The 16,386-nt window shown below is 39.7% G+C and overlaps 2 protein-coding genes across 2 annotated transcripts in view; one reads left to right on the forward strand and one right to left on the reverse strand.

Annotated features, from left to right (window-relative positions):
• Positions 1 to 1,504: 1,504 nt before the first annotated feature.
• LOC104949159 (prolyl 3-hydroxylase family member 4 (inactive)) lies at positions 1,505 to 7,605 on the reverse strand. The gene is made up of 7 exons (XM_010775457.1): positions 7,057 to 7,605; positions 5,966 to 6,115; positions 5,703 to 5,874; positions 5,281 to 5,409; positions 5,048 to 5,193; positions 3,576 to 3,659; positions 1,505 to 1,994 (listed from the first exon to the last, which is right to left on the reverse strand). Exons 1-7 carry the CDS (start codon positions 7,495 to 7,497, stop codon positions 1,845 to 1,847), a joined length of 1,272 nt encoding a protein of 423 aa, XP_010773759.1. The 5' UTR covers positions 7,498 to 7,605; the 3' UTR covers positions 1,505 to 1,844.
• Positions 7,606 to 9,792: 2,187 nt separating this feature from the next.
• Positions 9,793 to 16,386, forward strand: part of LOC104949169 (peptidyl-prolyl cis-trans isomerase FKBP10-like) — a 10,713-nt gene continuing 4,119 nt past the window's right edge. The window contains exons 1-4 of the mRNA XM_010775469.1: positions 9,793 to 10,059; positions 10,777 to 10,944; positions 12,535 to 12,589; positions 15,500 to 15,516. Coding sequence (XP_010773771.1) covers positions 9,872 to 10,059; positions 10,777 to 10,944; positions 12,535 to 12,589; positions 15,500 to 15,516 — 428 coding nt within the window. The 5' untranslated portion in view covers positions 9,793 to 9,871. The remainder of the gene's footprint in view (positions 10,060 to 10,776; positions 10,945 to 12,534; positions 12,590 to 15,499; positions 15,517 to 16,386) is intronic.

A 16,386-nucleotide genomic window follows, 5' to 3' on the forward strand; every position in this document is an offset into this window, starting at 1 on the left:
CTCCCAGGTCGGATCTGTATGTCTGTTCACAGATGAATGTACGCATGTAAGAGATTTTTAAAGAAAGTAAGAATGTATGTGTGTTTACATTAGTGCTAGGGGCCGTTTGTGTCCATGTACACTTTAACACTCCTCCTATTACAGTAGATTGGCAGGTTTTCAACCTTAGAATATCATCTCTTTCTACAAACTGCTGCCAGGGAACCATAAAGGCAGCACATTAATACAGAATGAAACTGTTTTTATTTAATGTATCTACAGAAAAGGAGCACTAGCCAATTGTATGCACACTTATTTGTAAATATGTGCAAGAATGACTGAATGCACTGTATGAAGATGTATTTAAAAGCTATGTTAAAATAATGAGTTGTATTCTGACAAGACATCTGCAGATCTCTCCAATATTCAACACTGTCCATGAATCTCTCACTCTTATCATTCCAGCTGTCCCTTAGATGTCCAGGATATTTTGTACATTGTTGATGGCCCTGAGCCCTGGGTGAACAGCTCCACCAAGAGGCTTTGTGATGATCTTGCTGTAAATGAGATTAAAGAGATCTAAGGGGGGGGGGGGTCCAGGAGGCAGCTCGTCTGAAACTGTACGTAGGTCAGTTTGGTTCATTTGAGCTTTGCACTATGGCAGCTGCACTATTGTAATTAGAAAATGTACAGCGGAATGAAATACAATCTGTTTGATTCAAAAGTTTAAGGTAAATAAAAAAAAGAGAATAAGATCAATCGTATCCCATATTTTTAGACACAATCTTTTCGAATTGAGACAAAAAGAGAGAAATTAACTAAAGGATTGCAGTTGATTTAACAATGAAGGAAAATAAAATACTGAAACATTTCAAACACACCTTCATCTCTGGCTACCTTGCTTTTTTTTTGGTATTTATAGTTCATGATTTTAATAAATGATTAGACTTTTTCAATGCTTTGGTTTTCTGCTTCTGAAAGTTCATAATTGTGATATATAATGATTATATATTATAGTGGGTATAAAGAAAACAAGGGCGCAAAGGTTTAAAATTAAACATTCATATTTTTACTTAAATGATGTATAATTTGAAGATCATCTATCTATATTTGACTGACGATTATTTGTATTATTAATTCATGTAATAGATTTTTTTTTTCTAAAATCAATTAACTGCAAAAATCACTGTTAGTTTCTCAGAGTCCAAACTGGCGTCTTTGATTTGTTCATTTGTCTTTAATCTGGCTAAATAGATAAAACCGCTACAATTTACAAAATAAAAATGAGAAAAAGCAGACCTGACATTTGTGAAAGTAGAACAGGCATCTGACTATTTTCAACCAGTCTAAACCAATCAAATGTAGGGAGTTGGTGCGCCTTATACTTTTCCAATAATCTAATGGAATATTAAGTAACAAAAAAGGTATATTAAAATATTACTTTATTTATAAGCAAATTATTACAACAAAAACCCAGTTGAGGAATGAGAAATTGTTATTTAAAAGCAAAATCACTTTCCTTAAATCACCGCACAGAGGCATTCAGCTTTTATTAAATAAAAACTGCATAAAAGTCCTTGACAGGTATTGGAATAGAGGCCAATTATTAATAAAACAATAACAGTTTAAAAAGGCTGATGGCAGCCCAGACACAATATGTCAATCTGATTCCTTATCAACATGATGGATATATTTGTCGTTTTATTCTTCAGCTGGATGAAAGTACACAGCCTAGTTGTGCTTTCTCTGCAAAATACTGTTGTGCATGTCAGTGTCTGTGTGCATGGAGGTCAGCATCCTGTGGTTTGTCGCCATTAAAGGTGGAATAGAGCCAAATGAAGAAGTGTTCTGCACAGGAAGCCAGGTCAGTCTGAAACCTCCCCTGCGTCCCACTTAGTTTTGGGTTCTTGCCACCAGTCAGCCAGGAAGGCCTCCTCGTAGTCTCCCATCCCCTCGAACTCAGCGTCAGAGTGCGGCGTGTGAGGGGAGGCCGTTTCTTCTGGACTCACCTCGTCCTTAAAAAGACAACACAAAGTACTCACAGTCAACAGCAATCATCTTACATTCTTTCATTTGATCTGCCAAAAACCTACTTTTTCCTTTTCATGTCTGTAAATCTGTCACTTGTGCATCCTGTAATTCAGTTTAAACTCTGCGTCCTCCCCCCCCAGCCTCAGGTCCAGGCAGGGTGGGAGGGGCTGACGGAGTTAAATGGATGTGGCACAGCCTCAGTGGCCAACACCTCTCAGCCACATACCACACGCTGCTGGCGGAAAGCGCAGCCCCCCTCCTGCTTTCTCTTCCGCAGCCTCCCTCCCCTCTTTCTATCTCTTTCATCCTCTTAGACTTTTTTGTCCTGCTTCCATTTCCATAACCTCAACAGCAGCTTGCATTTAGTCTGCTAGTTAAATCCTGCATAGTAAAAGTTTACATCCCCAAACATATTTTAGGGGCTTCTTGGTGATTTCTCTTTCCTGTAGTGTGTGCTATAGGTTTGTGTTCATGTAAAGGGTCTGCAAAGGCTAAAATCCCTCCAGAGAGAGTTTCACTCCCACACACTCCCCCCCCCCCCCTTGTCTGAAACGCCTCCATTTGACTCCTTTGTTTACTCATGTAACATGGTGACATCACTATGCAACAGTCGCTCTTGTGTTGGCTAGTGCTCCAACACATTGAACGTGAAAGGCTAAGGTGTGGGACATTGGCCAATTACAACAGAGCTGGCCAGCTAACCAATCAGAGCAGACTGGGCTCTGGTTTCAGACAGAGGGTGAAAAGAGGTGATGCAGCACAGGAAGTATGAGAAAAATAAAGAGCCTTTTGAACTTTAAAGCATGCAAACTTATAACAGTAGAGGCAGAAATCCAATAAATCTGAAAATAAGCATGATAGGGCCTCTTTAAGTTATTTAATAAACAAAAGAAAATCCCAAACTCACACTACAACATCCACTTTAATTATTGTTGAGAAAAGTTCAAGTGTCAGTTCACATTTGGATACATGAGCACCCCTCAGGTTGTCTAGTCATGCAGACATCTCTAAACCTCAGAAGATAAAACTGTCTGACTCTAGCCGCCACTCTAGCACAATAGAGGTTGATGGAATTTAGTGTGTGCAGTTAAAAAAAGAATCTCTGGAATGGACATCTGAAAACGTCATCAGATCAAATCACACTGAGATACCGCTACTTGGGGTAAGTCATTTTACACGTCTTGTTTAGGTGAAATGGTCCTTTAAATCTTTCATTTGTCAGATGATATATTAATAAGGATTCTGCAATATATTTTGAATTTATAGAAAAATGTATACATAGATGTATGATACTCAACAGTTTTTCAGCTACAGTCTGGTATGACAATTAGCTTATGGTTGTTAATGTTAGCAGACAGAAGGTAGAGACATATTACAGCTACTGCTACACTGATTAAGCATTTAACATTATTTTTACAATTGTCACTTGTGTATGCAGTGGTGCCATTTTAACAAAAGTTACAAAGGCTTGCTTCACAGACATGTTCATGGGATAACTCAATTATCCAGACATTAAGCAAGTTATCTAGGCTAACATTATCACTCCGCTGCCCAGTAGAACATACCTCATCGTCAGTCTGTAGGTAGTTCAGTGCAAACTCCAGCATCTCTTTCTGCTTGGTTGTCTCGTTAAAGAACTTCAGGGCCTCCTGAAAAACAAAAAGAACATCAGCAGAAGGCACAAACAAGCCAAAGCCTGTTTTATTTCACTAAGAAAAACAAATTTGGCCTGGTGTGCTTTTGTTTACTGCCTCTCACTGTGGACGCCTTAAAGTATTTACAACAGTGCCAAATTTGATTGAGGCTTGGGCAGCTTCAGAAGAAAAACAGCTAGTACACTGCAGCTGTTGACAACTCTGCAACAAGCTGAAAAAATATAGGAAACAAGTATTTTTACAGGAAAACATGGCTTTCTAATGACCACCCTGAGATCGTGTTAATCTTAAATAGCAACTTCCAGGTTAAAGACACCTGTGAATAAATGTGTAGGAAAATGATGAATACACTAGATTTTCAAAAAAATATACAGAAATATACACTACAGTGACATCTGGCGTCGTTTTTGTAAGAAATGTTCACTTCCGCATAAAAAAGCCTCGGCATGTGACCTCCCGCGTGTGACGTAACACGGGGGACACAAGGGGGAGAGCGGCCGGTGTAACGTATTAATAAACATGGATCCCAATGCTAGTTTCGACACAGAAGACACAGAATAAGTTGAACATGAATATTCGAATGCATATCACGGACCACAACCTTATAATTATGAGCCTGCTAGGCGTCCAAGAGACCAGGAGCAGCCAAGGATTAGAAGAAATAACGGCCATCGGAGAGAAATTGAGCTGTGGTGTGAGGAGAACCAGTGGAGAACTGGGCAGCTATCTTGGTGAGTGACCGGCGTTAGCTACAGAATGTTAGAAGTAATACGGTTTCCTGATAAAGCTGTGGAGAGTATGTGCTGCAGGGAGGTGGATGCACAACGCACCCAGGAACGAACGCTAGCTCCGGTCCTTTTTACTGTGGACTCGATGTCCTGACAGGCTGCTGGTATTTGTGCAACCTGCATAAACACAATACTGCACCATGATTACAAATGGTGAAATACAATGTAAAACTACCGAAAAATACCAGCTCCTTAAAACACAACCGCTCTACTCAACACAACTCTACTATACCCGCGGTCAGAGAGCGGAGATGTGTCCCCTGTGTGATGTAATATGACGCGTTTGACGTATGACCTTAAAAAAAAGCCGTTTTTAAGAGCAGAGCTCAAAATTGCTCCTTTCACTCTGAATTCCTGCCCTTATGTCTCGTAAAACACATCAAATCCTGCATTCACTTTTTTAATTGTAATTTTCAAGCAAGTTTAAGCATAAATGTAAAAAAAATAAAAACCTGCAAGATGCTCTTTAACGCTAAGACCGCTTTATGCTATAGTTTTCCTTCTTCGGTTAAGAACAGCCTGTGTTAAATGTGCTAACACTTTCTGCTGCCTCTGGTTCACCCAGAAGAGTAATGAGGTCTTTGATTCACTCACAGGCCGAGGCTGGAAGTCGTCTTCCTCGAGTCCCCACTGCTCCCGGTAGAAGCGATAGTACACTACATTTTGTTGCATCACCTGGTCATTACGGTCGAACAGCATGTAACTGGCTGCACACGGAGCAGCGTTCTTTACATCATTCACTGTAAAGGACCACAAAATAATATGTGTTCAAAACAATCCTACACATACTGCTGTCAAAAGCCTGAATCCAGAGTCATAGTTCTTACATTTATAATAGGAGAACTGGAGGTAATGATACATGGTGGCGACAAACTTCTCCACAAAGAAGCCTCCAACGTTGGGCTTCAGGTGCTCTTCACATTGTACCTTACATTTCAGCACATTAGTGTAAAGATCTGGAGAAAAAACAAGCATATTATTGAGTATCTAAAACATTTTAACAGCTTTTAAATTACCTTCTTCTTACATGGACGCACTTCAGATAAAAAATATGTACACATTTCAACTGATAGATATCACTATGAAACCTCCCCAGATGATAAGTAACATTAAAATGTTTTTCGTCCTGAAATATAATGGATGTTTCCTTTTCAGTAGTCTGAAAGATGTTATATAAGTAAAAGAGCCCAATATTTCAGAATTCACCTGTTCAATTAAACAGTTTTGAGTCTGGGGTTTGTCGCCTTACCTGCCAGGGTGGGATAAAAGTCTTTGACCTCCACAATCTCATATGAGCCCTCGCAGCCTGCCAAGCAGAGACTGTACACTTCAAAGTACTGCGTGATGGCCTGTTCCATGTTTTGGGCACTGCTGCTGAAGTCACCGCTGTTGTAAAGCGTCACACTTTTGACGAAAACACTCTGGATAACAAAGAGAGACGTGTGGATAGGGATAGTTTAGCATGGGTTTAATTCGTCCACTAGATAATAACTTCAATGTTATTCTACAAACTTCATACGGCTGCTCCTCTTGGTCGATGAGATGTTCCTCCACATCAAACAGTGTCTTGTAGTAGTTCATGTTCTTGATCAGATAGGGATCAGTTGGGTTCTTCTTCAGGAAGGTGTGAGCCGCTGACACGGCCTTCTCCAAGTTGTTCATCTGAGGAAGAGTAGATACGCTTTACAATGGATATCAAAGCATTTGGGGTATTACATTCATTTAATTATGAAACATATCTCTCATACTGACATCATCATGGACCACTGATGTCAGAATATGATTTTTTGTTGAGTCAGGGAAAAGACTGCTGTGGTGCTTTATGCATAAATGTGATAGAAATACTGATACTTACAACAATTGCTTAGGTTCATGGTTGTAAAACAAAAATAGTGAGTAAAATCAAAGTAATGTAAAAGTTTATGTATGGGTTTTTGATCACCATATTGAGAGCTTTGATTCACCTTTGAATTTACAAGAATAATATAAACTATTCCAATTAATTCTAATTCAATGGTGTCATGTCAATTACTTAATTTAGTTTATGGAGGATCACAGTTAAAGGGCTGGTGGTGGCTGTGTATTTACAATGACATGAAGATTACCTGGAGATCTTTAAAGACTTTATGAAAAGCTAAATAAGGTCAGTGTTTTTGCCTTGTAACCTGTCCCCATCACCCTGCCGGCAGAGCATAATAAGGGGTTGTTTGGGGGAAACACTGGAAGAGACGTGGCACATGCTCAACTCCGGCTCGCTCAGCAGGAGGGAGCAACAAAGCAGCAGGGAAACTATACAGCACACCGACCAGCCACATATTACCTCTCCGTGAGTCAAACTCAGTCAATGTGCTTTAGGAAACCGACTGCAAATGATTTTGCTGTGCAATAGCGCCCGTTACGCACAGCTAATGCTCAATCACATGTAGGCTACTGTATGCTACTACTGTTATTATAAATTATAATGACATCATAACAGCCACATCGCAATTTATTTGACATTCTTATAACATCCACTTTGGTGTAACTTCATAACGTAGGCCTACATTTATTTTTGCATTCCAGTCTTTGGCACAAATGTCGACACATCAAGCCTTTGCTCTCACCTGGTAATGTGCATACTGTATGTACCGATACGGTACTCTTTTCTCGAAACTTTCCAGTAAATCCCTCCGTGGGTATGAGATTTTAAACACTGGAAAATCTGCCTTGCACTTTTTAAGGCACGCAGCCCTCAGGAGGATGTGGCGCACAACGCGGAGGCTGCTGTCGGCGGACACAGAGCCGTTGTCCCGGCTCACGGAGCTGCAGTTGCGGCTGCAGAACGCCTCGCTGTCCCGCAGCAGCCGGTGGAGCCTCAGGCTGAGCTCCAAGAACTTGATGCTCTCTGCCCAGTTCTCGGCCCCGTACTGTTCCAGTGCGTAGTTGTATGAGGAGTCCAGCGGCATGATGTCCTTCTGGGGGAAACTTTTAAAGCTGTACATCTCATACTGAGCCTGCACCAGGGCCGGGAGGAGCAGGGCCAGAAACAAGCCCTTGAGGAGCATCGTTACCTCGGCTGGCTCCAGCAGGAGTTCTTGTTTTGAATGGAGCAGGAAACTTCCTCTCTTCACCAGGGAATGTACATGTCTGCTTGCACGTATGTGAAAGCTGCGACAAACCAGATGCTGAAAACAAGAACTTCTGGCTATGATTTTCAAAATAAAAGTTGCACTGATTTGTTTGATGGATCTTTTTTATTTTGGGCACATTTACTCCAATTTTCACATACATATTTATAATGAAACAAGTCTCACTTAGCAGGCTGAGTGTTTTAGATATTGTATGTGGTTTGTCTCCACTCCATTTACTTCCACAAGGCATTCATTTAATTTAAAAATACAGGAACTTAATTTGTGCATTTATTAATCTCTAAGTAATTGTTTTGGCCTGCAGTAGACTTCTCTATTATTATTTACTTAAATAATTTTGATCAAGAAACTTGTAAAAAAAAACTTACAATATTAATCAGGTAAAATGGTCTCTGCCAGCCCTACAGCCCATTATACTCTTTTCAATTACCTTGAAAAAACAAGTCATTATTTCCGGTTTACATGGTGATAAATATGTTGTGCTTGACAAACGTGAGAGCATTTGGACTGATAGGACCTTCCTCAGTGATTTACAGGCGGTCATAACACTCAACAGACCCCTGAACGAAAAATGTTACTTAAAAACAGGGATATAGTCGTTTAATGTGTATATACTTGAACTAATGTTCCCTGCAGCTCTCTAACTGTGGGAATATGGTGTATTCATAAATAATATTGACTGAACATTTGTCTAAAGAGTTTTAAGAGTTGTTTTTTATCTTGGTTGTCCACATTCCGAGGCTAAAACTGACAGGCTGAGACTTGGGTTGGTGAGATCAAAAATAATTTGCATGTTTGATTTTGGGCAAATATAACACCTGAGTCTGCAATATCTGTATCATTCCACATTCATAAAGATCAGACTAGGCATGTTTTGATAGAACTCTGAGTAGGATGCTTATTAGGACCCAGGGCCTTTTATTGTAATTCAGACAGAAGTCTCCAAGAAGTGTGGACTGTAATAACTGATTGTAAGTTGCAGTATAACAGTAAGCCAAACTGTTTACTCTGAAACTAAAGATTACCTTCAGATGATACAGATTTATAATTTTCGGCTCAACTCATGAGTGAGACTATGGGGGCAGTCAGGCCTCTGGGCCAGGCATTACACGTTTGCAGAATTCCATTAAAAAGAGGGCGGGGGCCCAGGGGCCACACCTCCTGCTGCTCTGAGGAGTTCACATCCCAAGATGCATCAAGCAAGACAGAGACAACAAAGGCCGGAAGTTGGGTCGTTTCCAGTCCAAAGTAAAAGCACAAAGTAAATGCTTTTTTCTCTTTACTTAAATAAATATAAAGAGCGAAGTTGTTAAAAATAGTTAAATGTAAATATACACCAACATTTGTTTAAAGCATATTTGACCAGTGTAGCACAACTAGCAGTAGATCATTGATGTGGCAAAGCATTGTTGTTGCACTGCACTGTTAAATAGTAAAAAAAAAACAACTTATAACGTATTAGGGAAGTGTAACCAACAGGGGATCATTTAAATTAGTAGTACTTTTTAGTACTTACTATAAAATATTGTGAAGTTATTGAAAATGTACACAAGAAATATTGACCATAATTATTCCAATGCGTTTCTTAATCGTATAGTTCAACCAGCATTCACGTGTCAAAGACATTTGGTTGGTATTTCCATTTTATGCTACTTTGTACTTGTAGGCTACTCAACTACAATTCAGAGGTATACTCGGCAACATTTCTTTAATGCCTTTAATTACTTGCAGATTTGGTTTTATTGATGTGAAATATATATTCAACACTTATTTAAGACTTTAGTTACACCTGGAGTAAATTCACAAGCTACCCTGCAGCATGCAAAGTGATCTAGTTTAATGCATCAATAATTATAATCAAAACATATCATTTATATTATTCTGAAATTGATACATTTGCATAATGAGTATTTTTAATTTTGGTACTTTAAGTACATTTGCATGCTTTTACCTTTATACTTGTACTTGAGTAACATTTTGAATGCAGGACTATTACTGTAACAGAGTATTCCTACACTCTAGTACTTCTACTTTCACTCAAGTACAAGATCTGAGTACTTCCACCTCTGCCTGTGTGTGTATCCGTTTATTTAACAGTTAATAGTCTGTCATCAGATCCCTTGTTGTTTCAGAAGGCTTTTATTTTTGTAATTTTAACCGGAAGTAGTCAGTCTCAACTCGACAATCTTGACCCAGCTCGTCTGTCTTCTGTACTTCTCTCCACTCTTCTTTAACCTCATCACTCCCCCGTTACAGACTCTCTTCTGCAGTTATTGTCACAACTGCTCAAATGGATCTGTTAATATATAGTGCTTTATTTTGCCTTCATGTACTTACAGTTTATTGTAATTTTGTGGACGTTGTTGTGGATCGGTACGACATACCGAGAGTTTGTCCTCGAGAAGTGGGGACTGACGATTTTATCCGTTATCACTTTAACGGAACCTTCTTTGAAGACGGGAAAAAGTTTGACTCCAGGTGCAGTTACAGCAAAAAACATAATTGAATGTAAATACAATTAGTTTAGACTGAGCTCATTCACAACCTTAAGTTTGTCTCTCTACATATGTTGTGAAGTAAACAACGAGCTACAGTAACATCAAACCTCACATGCATCTGCAAAAGTATAATGGAACCCAGCATGCACCATGTCATATTAGCTCTTGCTGAAATTGTGTTGCAAAGTGGGATAAGAAAGTCTTTGTAAGGTATTGTTATTTACTTTCCTGGAGACAATACCACATTGAAATGCGACCATTTTTCCTGATGTATTCACAGATCATTTACTGAGATTACAACTGCAGACGTGTCAATCGCCATATCACATTGAAATTGTCAATGCAACTATATAAATAAAGGACTTTAATCGAGGCATTAATTAAGTATTCAAAATCAATTGTGTCTTTTGTTGACTTCCCAGTTTTTAAAGTTTAAATATTTTAAAAAAATGGTTGATTATGATGCAGCCATGAGGCCCATATTGTCCTTTTTTATAATACTGCTAATGTGGATGGAACATTGAATGCTTATTTATATCACCATAACATTTTCATAGCACCATGACGTTAGCTTTTTACAATAGAGCATTACTTTTTTCTTATGCTGCCTTCTAATTGGATCCTTCAACCTACTTAACTACCGTCAGTGGTTTCCATTGATTATGCCCTCTCAACCTGCTCTCTTCTCTGTTTACAGCTATGACCGAGGCAAGGCCTTCATCAGCCAGGTGGGCTTTGGCAGACTGATCGCTGGGATGGACCGAGGCCTTCAGGGCATGTGTGTCAATGAGAAAAGGAGGATCACCATCCCCCCCCACCTGGCCTATGGGAGCATTGGGGCAGGTGAAGAAACACATGATGAAAAGTTTCTTCTCAAAATGATATTATATTATAGAGTCTTTGGCTAAGGATCCAATATCACATTTAAAAATATTTTCAAATCTATTCAATTAGAAGAGGTTACGATATAAGATATATATCATATGCCCATTTAAAACAATCAGTTCCATTTACATTAACTCATAAAATATGTATTACTGGTCTCCACGAGGTGCACTTGAAAGTGATACCGATGTGACATGGGAAATAAAAAATATTAGCGTATCTTAAAGATGATGTATAGATTTAATAACTTTTCAACCATGGTTAAAGTGGATCTATCATGCTATATTTGAATAATATTGTGTAGGAGCATACCTATATAAGGCATATTTATACTTTTTATTTTTCAAAATACCAAACAGATCATGCATTTTAGCCATTCCTCATTTCGCTCAATTTAAAACTGTCTTTGCATGGGCTGATTCTGTGAGAACAGCACCATCTACAGGCCTGGCATATGTACTACAGCGTCTCCAGCGCTTTCGAACGGCAATGTCCGTGGCTGTCTCCTTCTGATTGGTGGAGTTGGCCCAATAGCCGTAGCGCCACTTCTGTGACGTCATAGAAGTGTTCAAATCTGGATCAGATCCGTTGCAGCCCCTTTTTAAGAGATTTGGGTATGGAGGAAAATAGAGAGGGTTGTGTTTTCTGACACTTGGTGAGTTCCCTGGAACACCGGGGACACATATTCATGTATAAAAGACGTACAAAAGTGCATTTTACATGATAGGTCACCTTTAAGGTACATCAAATTCATTTGAGCTGGGCGGCTGTGGCTCGGCTCAGTGGATAGAGTGCTGGACTTTGAATCAGGGNCTAAAGCATCCACATACACTTGTCAAGCATCGAATTGTCCAATTCCAACTGGGCTTGTGAAGCATACAAAGGCAGGTTGCTTTAAAGCGACAGTACTTCAACAGTGTGTATGGTCATGTGACCGTGCAGTCACTGAGGAGAATCTGATTGTGTGCAGAGATACAGTACGGCTCGTTATACTGGTTTTGCTCCAGGAAGTATATTTCCTCAGGATACATTTTCCCCCGGCCATTATGTTTGACTGAATATATCTAAGTCAGTTTTAAATTGCCCCTATAAAAATATATTTTAGGATTCACGTTGAATGTCCCATGAATTTGACATGCTCAGGGGATTCTCCCTAGTCAGATACGCCTCAAAGTTTTATGCAGAAATCTGGAAAGAACTTTAATTTCCACCAGAGGAAATTGATTTACCTTTGAATAATCTAGAGAGCTTTCTCAATTCAGCCAGCATTAATTGCAGAGCTCAGAGACCCCAGTTCTGCATATAGAGAGCAGAAACAATTCAGTGCTTTGCCTTTATCGCTTTCAGTCACCCGGCTCCTAAAGCTCAACTTCGCTGACGCACAAGCCCTTTCATATGCTTTGATCCTGTTAATAATTATTTGCTATGCAGCTGAAGAAGGAGGGCAGATTGAAAAAGCACCAGAATGCTTTGCTCTGATAGTGGCATCGAAAAAAAAAAACCCGAGAGAGGAAGACTTGGAATGTTTTGTGGTGTGGGAGTTTCAACATCCCTGTGTTGTCCTTCCCAGACTTTCCTCTGGATATGAAGAAGCTGAAATTGGCCTTGAGGCTTCATCTGAAACTGTCAGTACACGCCAAAGGGCAACTGCCGTGGTTAAAGAATAGCTGAATTCGAAACCACTGTAGTTTGTTTTTGCCTTCATTCATTCAAAAAATGGCATGTTAGAATCAAATCAAGGTTTATTTATTTATAAAGCATTTAAAAGCGATTTTTGGTCGAGCCAAAGTGCTGTACATGTATTAAAAACACATTACTACAATCACAATAAGAATGCATCCTTCCCTGTCCCCCTCCACTCCATTCATTTCTTCCATTTCTGATCTCTTTTGATGACGAATTCTGAGTGCCTTATCTCACCCCTGCTGTCGTTTTCTGTTGGAAAACGTTTTCCTCTTGGACCGGCTCCTTATCTGGAGTGGCTGTGGATGGACTCAGAACAGAACATCCCTACTGGGCTGCTGGCAAGGTCAAAAAAAGGAAAAAATTGACTGGGGGGGCGAAACCGAGCCAAGGAGCTCAACCGTATCCTCATCCTCCTCTCCACTGGGGTTGGAGATAGATTACTATGACATTCTTACATTTCTCCATAGATACTGGAGCTCATACTGGTCTCTTGTTGCCTTCTGGGTTCGTGATCAGAAAGCTAAAAGGGCTTCATGCTTCCACTGAGAGTCCAAGAGTAAATTACAATAATTATTTCATTCAGAAATTGCTTAAAATAACGTGTTAAGTATACCAAATAGTTTGAATATCACGCATAGCCCAACATTTGGAGGTGTTTTTCTTCATTTACAGTCGGCATTCCATCGACCACCAAACACCACTGTTTATTTGACTGACAGGACTGTAATGCAGAAGGTCGGTCATCTGAAACAGTATCTCACACCTCATTGGTTCGTGGAAGTTGATAATTTTCCGAAGAGCAGGGTTACATAACTGGAACCATAACTGGATCCCAACAAATCAAGAATCTAGTATGTCAAAAATTACACAAAATAATGACTTGTGCAGAGTTGAACAGACTTATAGCTGGCATCTAAGGCGGAAAAGGTTACGTTAAACTTTTCATTGACCTATATACTTGTTTCCTTTCTCTCTATTAGTTTATGGGTTATTGAAATCATTGATTGATATCCTACTCTTGTTTCTACTAAATTGTTGTTAAAATAGACTTTTATAATAATAATAATAATAATCCTTATATTTATTATAGCGCTTTATCAATGACTCTCAAAGCGCTTTACAAATACACATTACATATACAGATCATACATACATGTAATGGTCATCGACTGTGGACAATCCCCACAGGAGCAAGTTCAGGTGAAGTGTCTTGCCCAAGGACACATGACCCAATAAATATGTTTTCATTGAAGTTTTTGGTAAATCTGGATAAAAAAAGAAAAAGAATGACTCACTCACTTTTAAAGACACAGCATGTGAAAGTCGTTACAATGACAAAGCGATGTTATCCCATCTGCAGGTGGGGAAGCTGATAGTTAAGGACAGAGGGATGGATGACGTTATAAGATAAGATAGAACTTTATTGATCCCAATTTGGGTTTATGGTTCCCTGTCAGTCTGAGGTGGGATAATAAAAACGGCAGTATGAGATATAAACTCAGAGATGGAAGAGGATGTAGGCCTGAGATATGCAAACATAAGTGTGAGGTCTGTGATGAAGAACAGCTGTTGGGAGAGGATTCATTGGCATTTTTCCGTGTGTGTGTGAAGGCACACATGACAGCAATATTTATGCAAGGAGTAACGCCTTACATACAAGTACGCAGCTCACAGTTCCAGAAGAAAGGCGGTAAACCTTAATGGGCAGGTTGGCCATTCATAATGGTGTCTAACCACAGGCATGTTTATTGGAAGCCAACTGACATGTGGCCACAGACTGTTTGTAGCAGTTAACTCATGGTAGCTATAAGTCACTGAGGAATCTGAATTTAAACCTGCCCCAATGAAATGGGAATAAATCTGGATTTAAATCATTTTAATCTTTTTAGCATTTTGCCATTTTGTTATAGCTTTGTATTCTATAAAACAGAAAGCAATAGGGGCTATTCAACAACCTCTAAAACACACTCTACGTCACCTGTAATTGAAAGTTTCATTTGAACAAAAGGTTTGGCTCCATGTAGCTTAAGTATAGAATTCATCCTTGAGCAAAATACAGTATACACACATGGTGCGATCAGATCAGTAATCTATCTCATGGAGCTATGCTTAATCTGATCCCTGAGATAGAGGAGAATCATCCACCACAAAGGCTTTCTGTGTTATTTGAATCCATCTCCCAGGAAACTCCTGCTTGTATCAGCTATCTGTATTTCATGAGGACATTCAGATGGCTAATTACTAGCAACCTTCTGGCTCGTCATCATCCCATCCACCTTACTCTACTTTTATCCTTCTGGCTTGCTTCCCATTCCTGACTTTCTTCTTCTTCTTCCTCTTCTTCTTCTTCTTCTTCTTTCTTCTTCCTCTTCCCCACACTATCCCTTAGAGATCATCCTTAGAAACCAAGCATTTAGGAAACGGCATGGAAGAGTTATTTCTTGGTTTCCTCTCCCTTTCTTATTTTTATTGCACATAGTACATGAAGAAGTACATGCCATAAAGTGCATATATTGTTGATAACTCAATTTTCACGCAAATTGAAGCCCCTTATAAAAATGCCTGCAGCCTTTTCATTCTTTACAACCAATGCCCTTGCGGGTCCTTGGACTAATCCCACCCTTAGTGCACTGTTTTTATTCTAAGTTCGGACCCTGGCCCCCCAGTCTAGAAGACATATGGTCCAGATGTCAGCACAGATGATGGGGCCACAAAGACCCCAACACATCAGCTGCAAACTGCACTGACATCTGCATACAAGGTACCTTTGTTGTCAATAGGAAATGGTCTATTCAAGCTAATTTAGTAGCACTGTGCCATGGAGACTAAACACTGGAAAAAGCTGGTAGCCATCAACTGTCTCCTCGTTGTTAGAAATCCCGCATTACATCTGGGAAGCCTTCAGCGAAAAAGCCTCTGATTAGTTTTGGTTGTTAAGCAGTCACTCACAGTGCGCAAGTTATTTAAACAAATGCCTACTAAGTCTAGCAAGAGTGAGTAATGGAGGCAACCCTGGAAACTACGTACGTACTAATTGTGGAAATTCTGATCGGGATTGTTTAATTTTCTATGTTTAAGAATCGCTCATGATCTGCACGCATGCTAATGACCATTTCAAGATATCAAATACTCTTGAAAATGTTTGATTTGGCAGGGAATGCAACAGTAACAGCTACCGATCACATTGATATAGACTTCTCTCAAAAATACTAGTAAATAGTTGCTAGAAGCTAATGAAGTTTGGATCAACTGCAGTTCGTTTTCTTGTCTTGAAGTCTATAATGGCGCATTTCCACTGCATCGCGTAGCACGGTTTAAGCGTGCCGTTTTTCTGGCCCTCCAAAATCGTGGTTCTTTCCGGCCCTCCAAAATCGTGGTTCTTTCCGGGCCAACAACCGGACTGAATATGCTAAATGCTATATGAGAGAATCGCTGGCAATGCGTGTTTTCTGAATGGAGATCGGCTAAGCTAACGCAGTATATTTCTAGATATGAGGAGATGTGAGCTCTGAGGGCTAAAGCTAACGGCTGATGTTGGCTTTGTAGTTCACATTGAAGATGACGTCACGGGTCAGCCTACACTGTGTTACTATAGTTACTGCCCCAGCTACGAAACTGTAATGGAAACGCAGCATAAAGTGAGCCTGGCCTACCAAGGCCTGACTGCTCTGACCGTCCACATTCACGACAACGGCCTACAGACATAAACAAACCAGCGACTGTATTTGCCATGACA

The sequence above is a fragment of the Notothenia coriiceps genome, unplaced genomic scaffold (assembly GCF_000735185.1).
Source record: "Notothenia coriiceps isolate Sejong01 unplaced genomic scaffold, NC01 NC01_scaffold00015781, whole genome shotgun sequence".
In the NCBI taxonomy this organism is placed as follows: domain Eukaryota; kingdom Metazoa; phylum Chordata; class Actinopteri; order Perciformes; family Nototheniidae; genus Notothenia; species Notothenia coriiceps.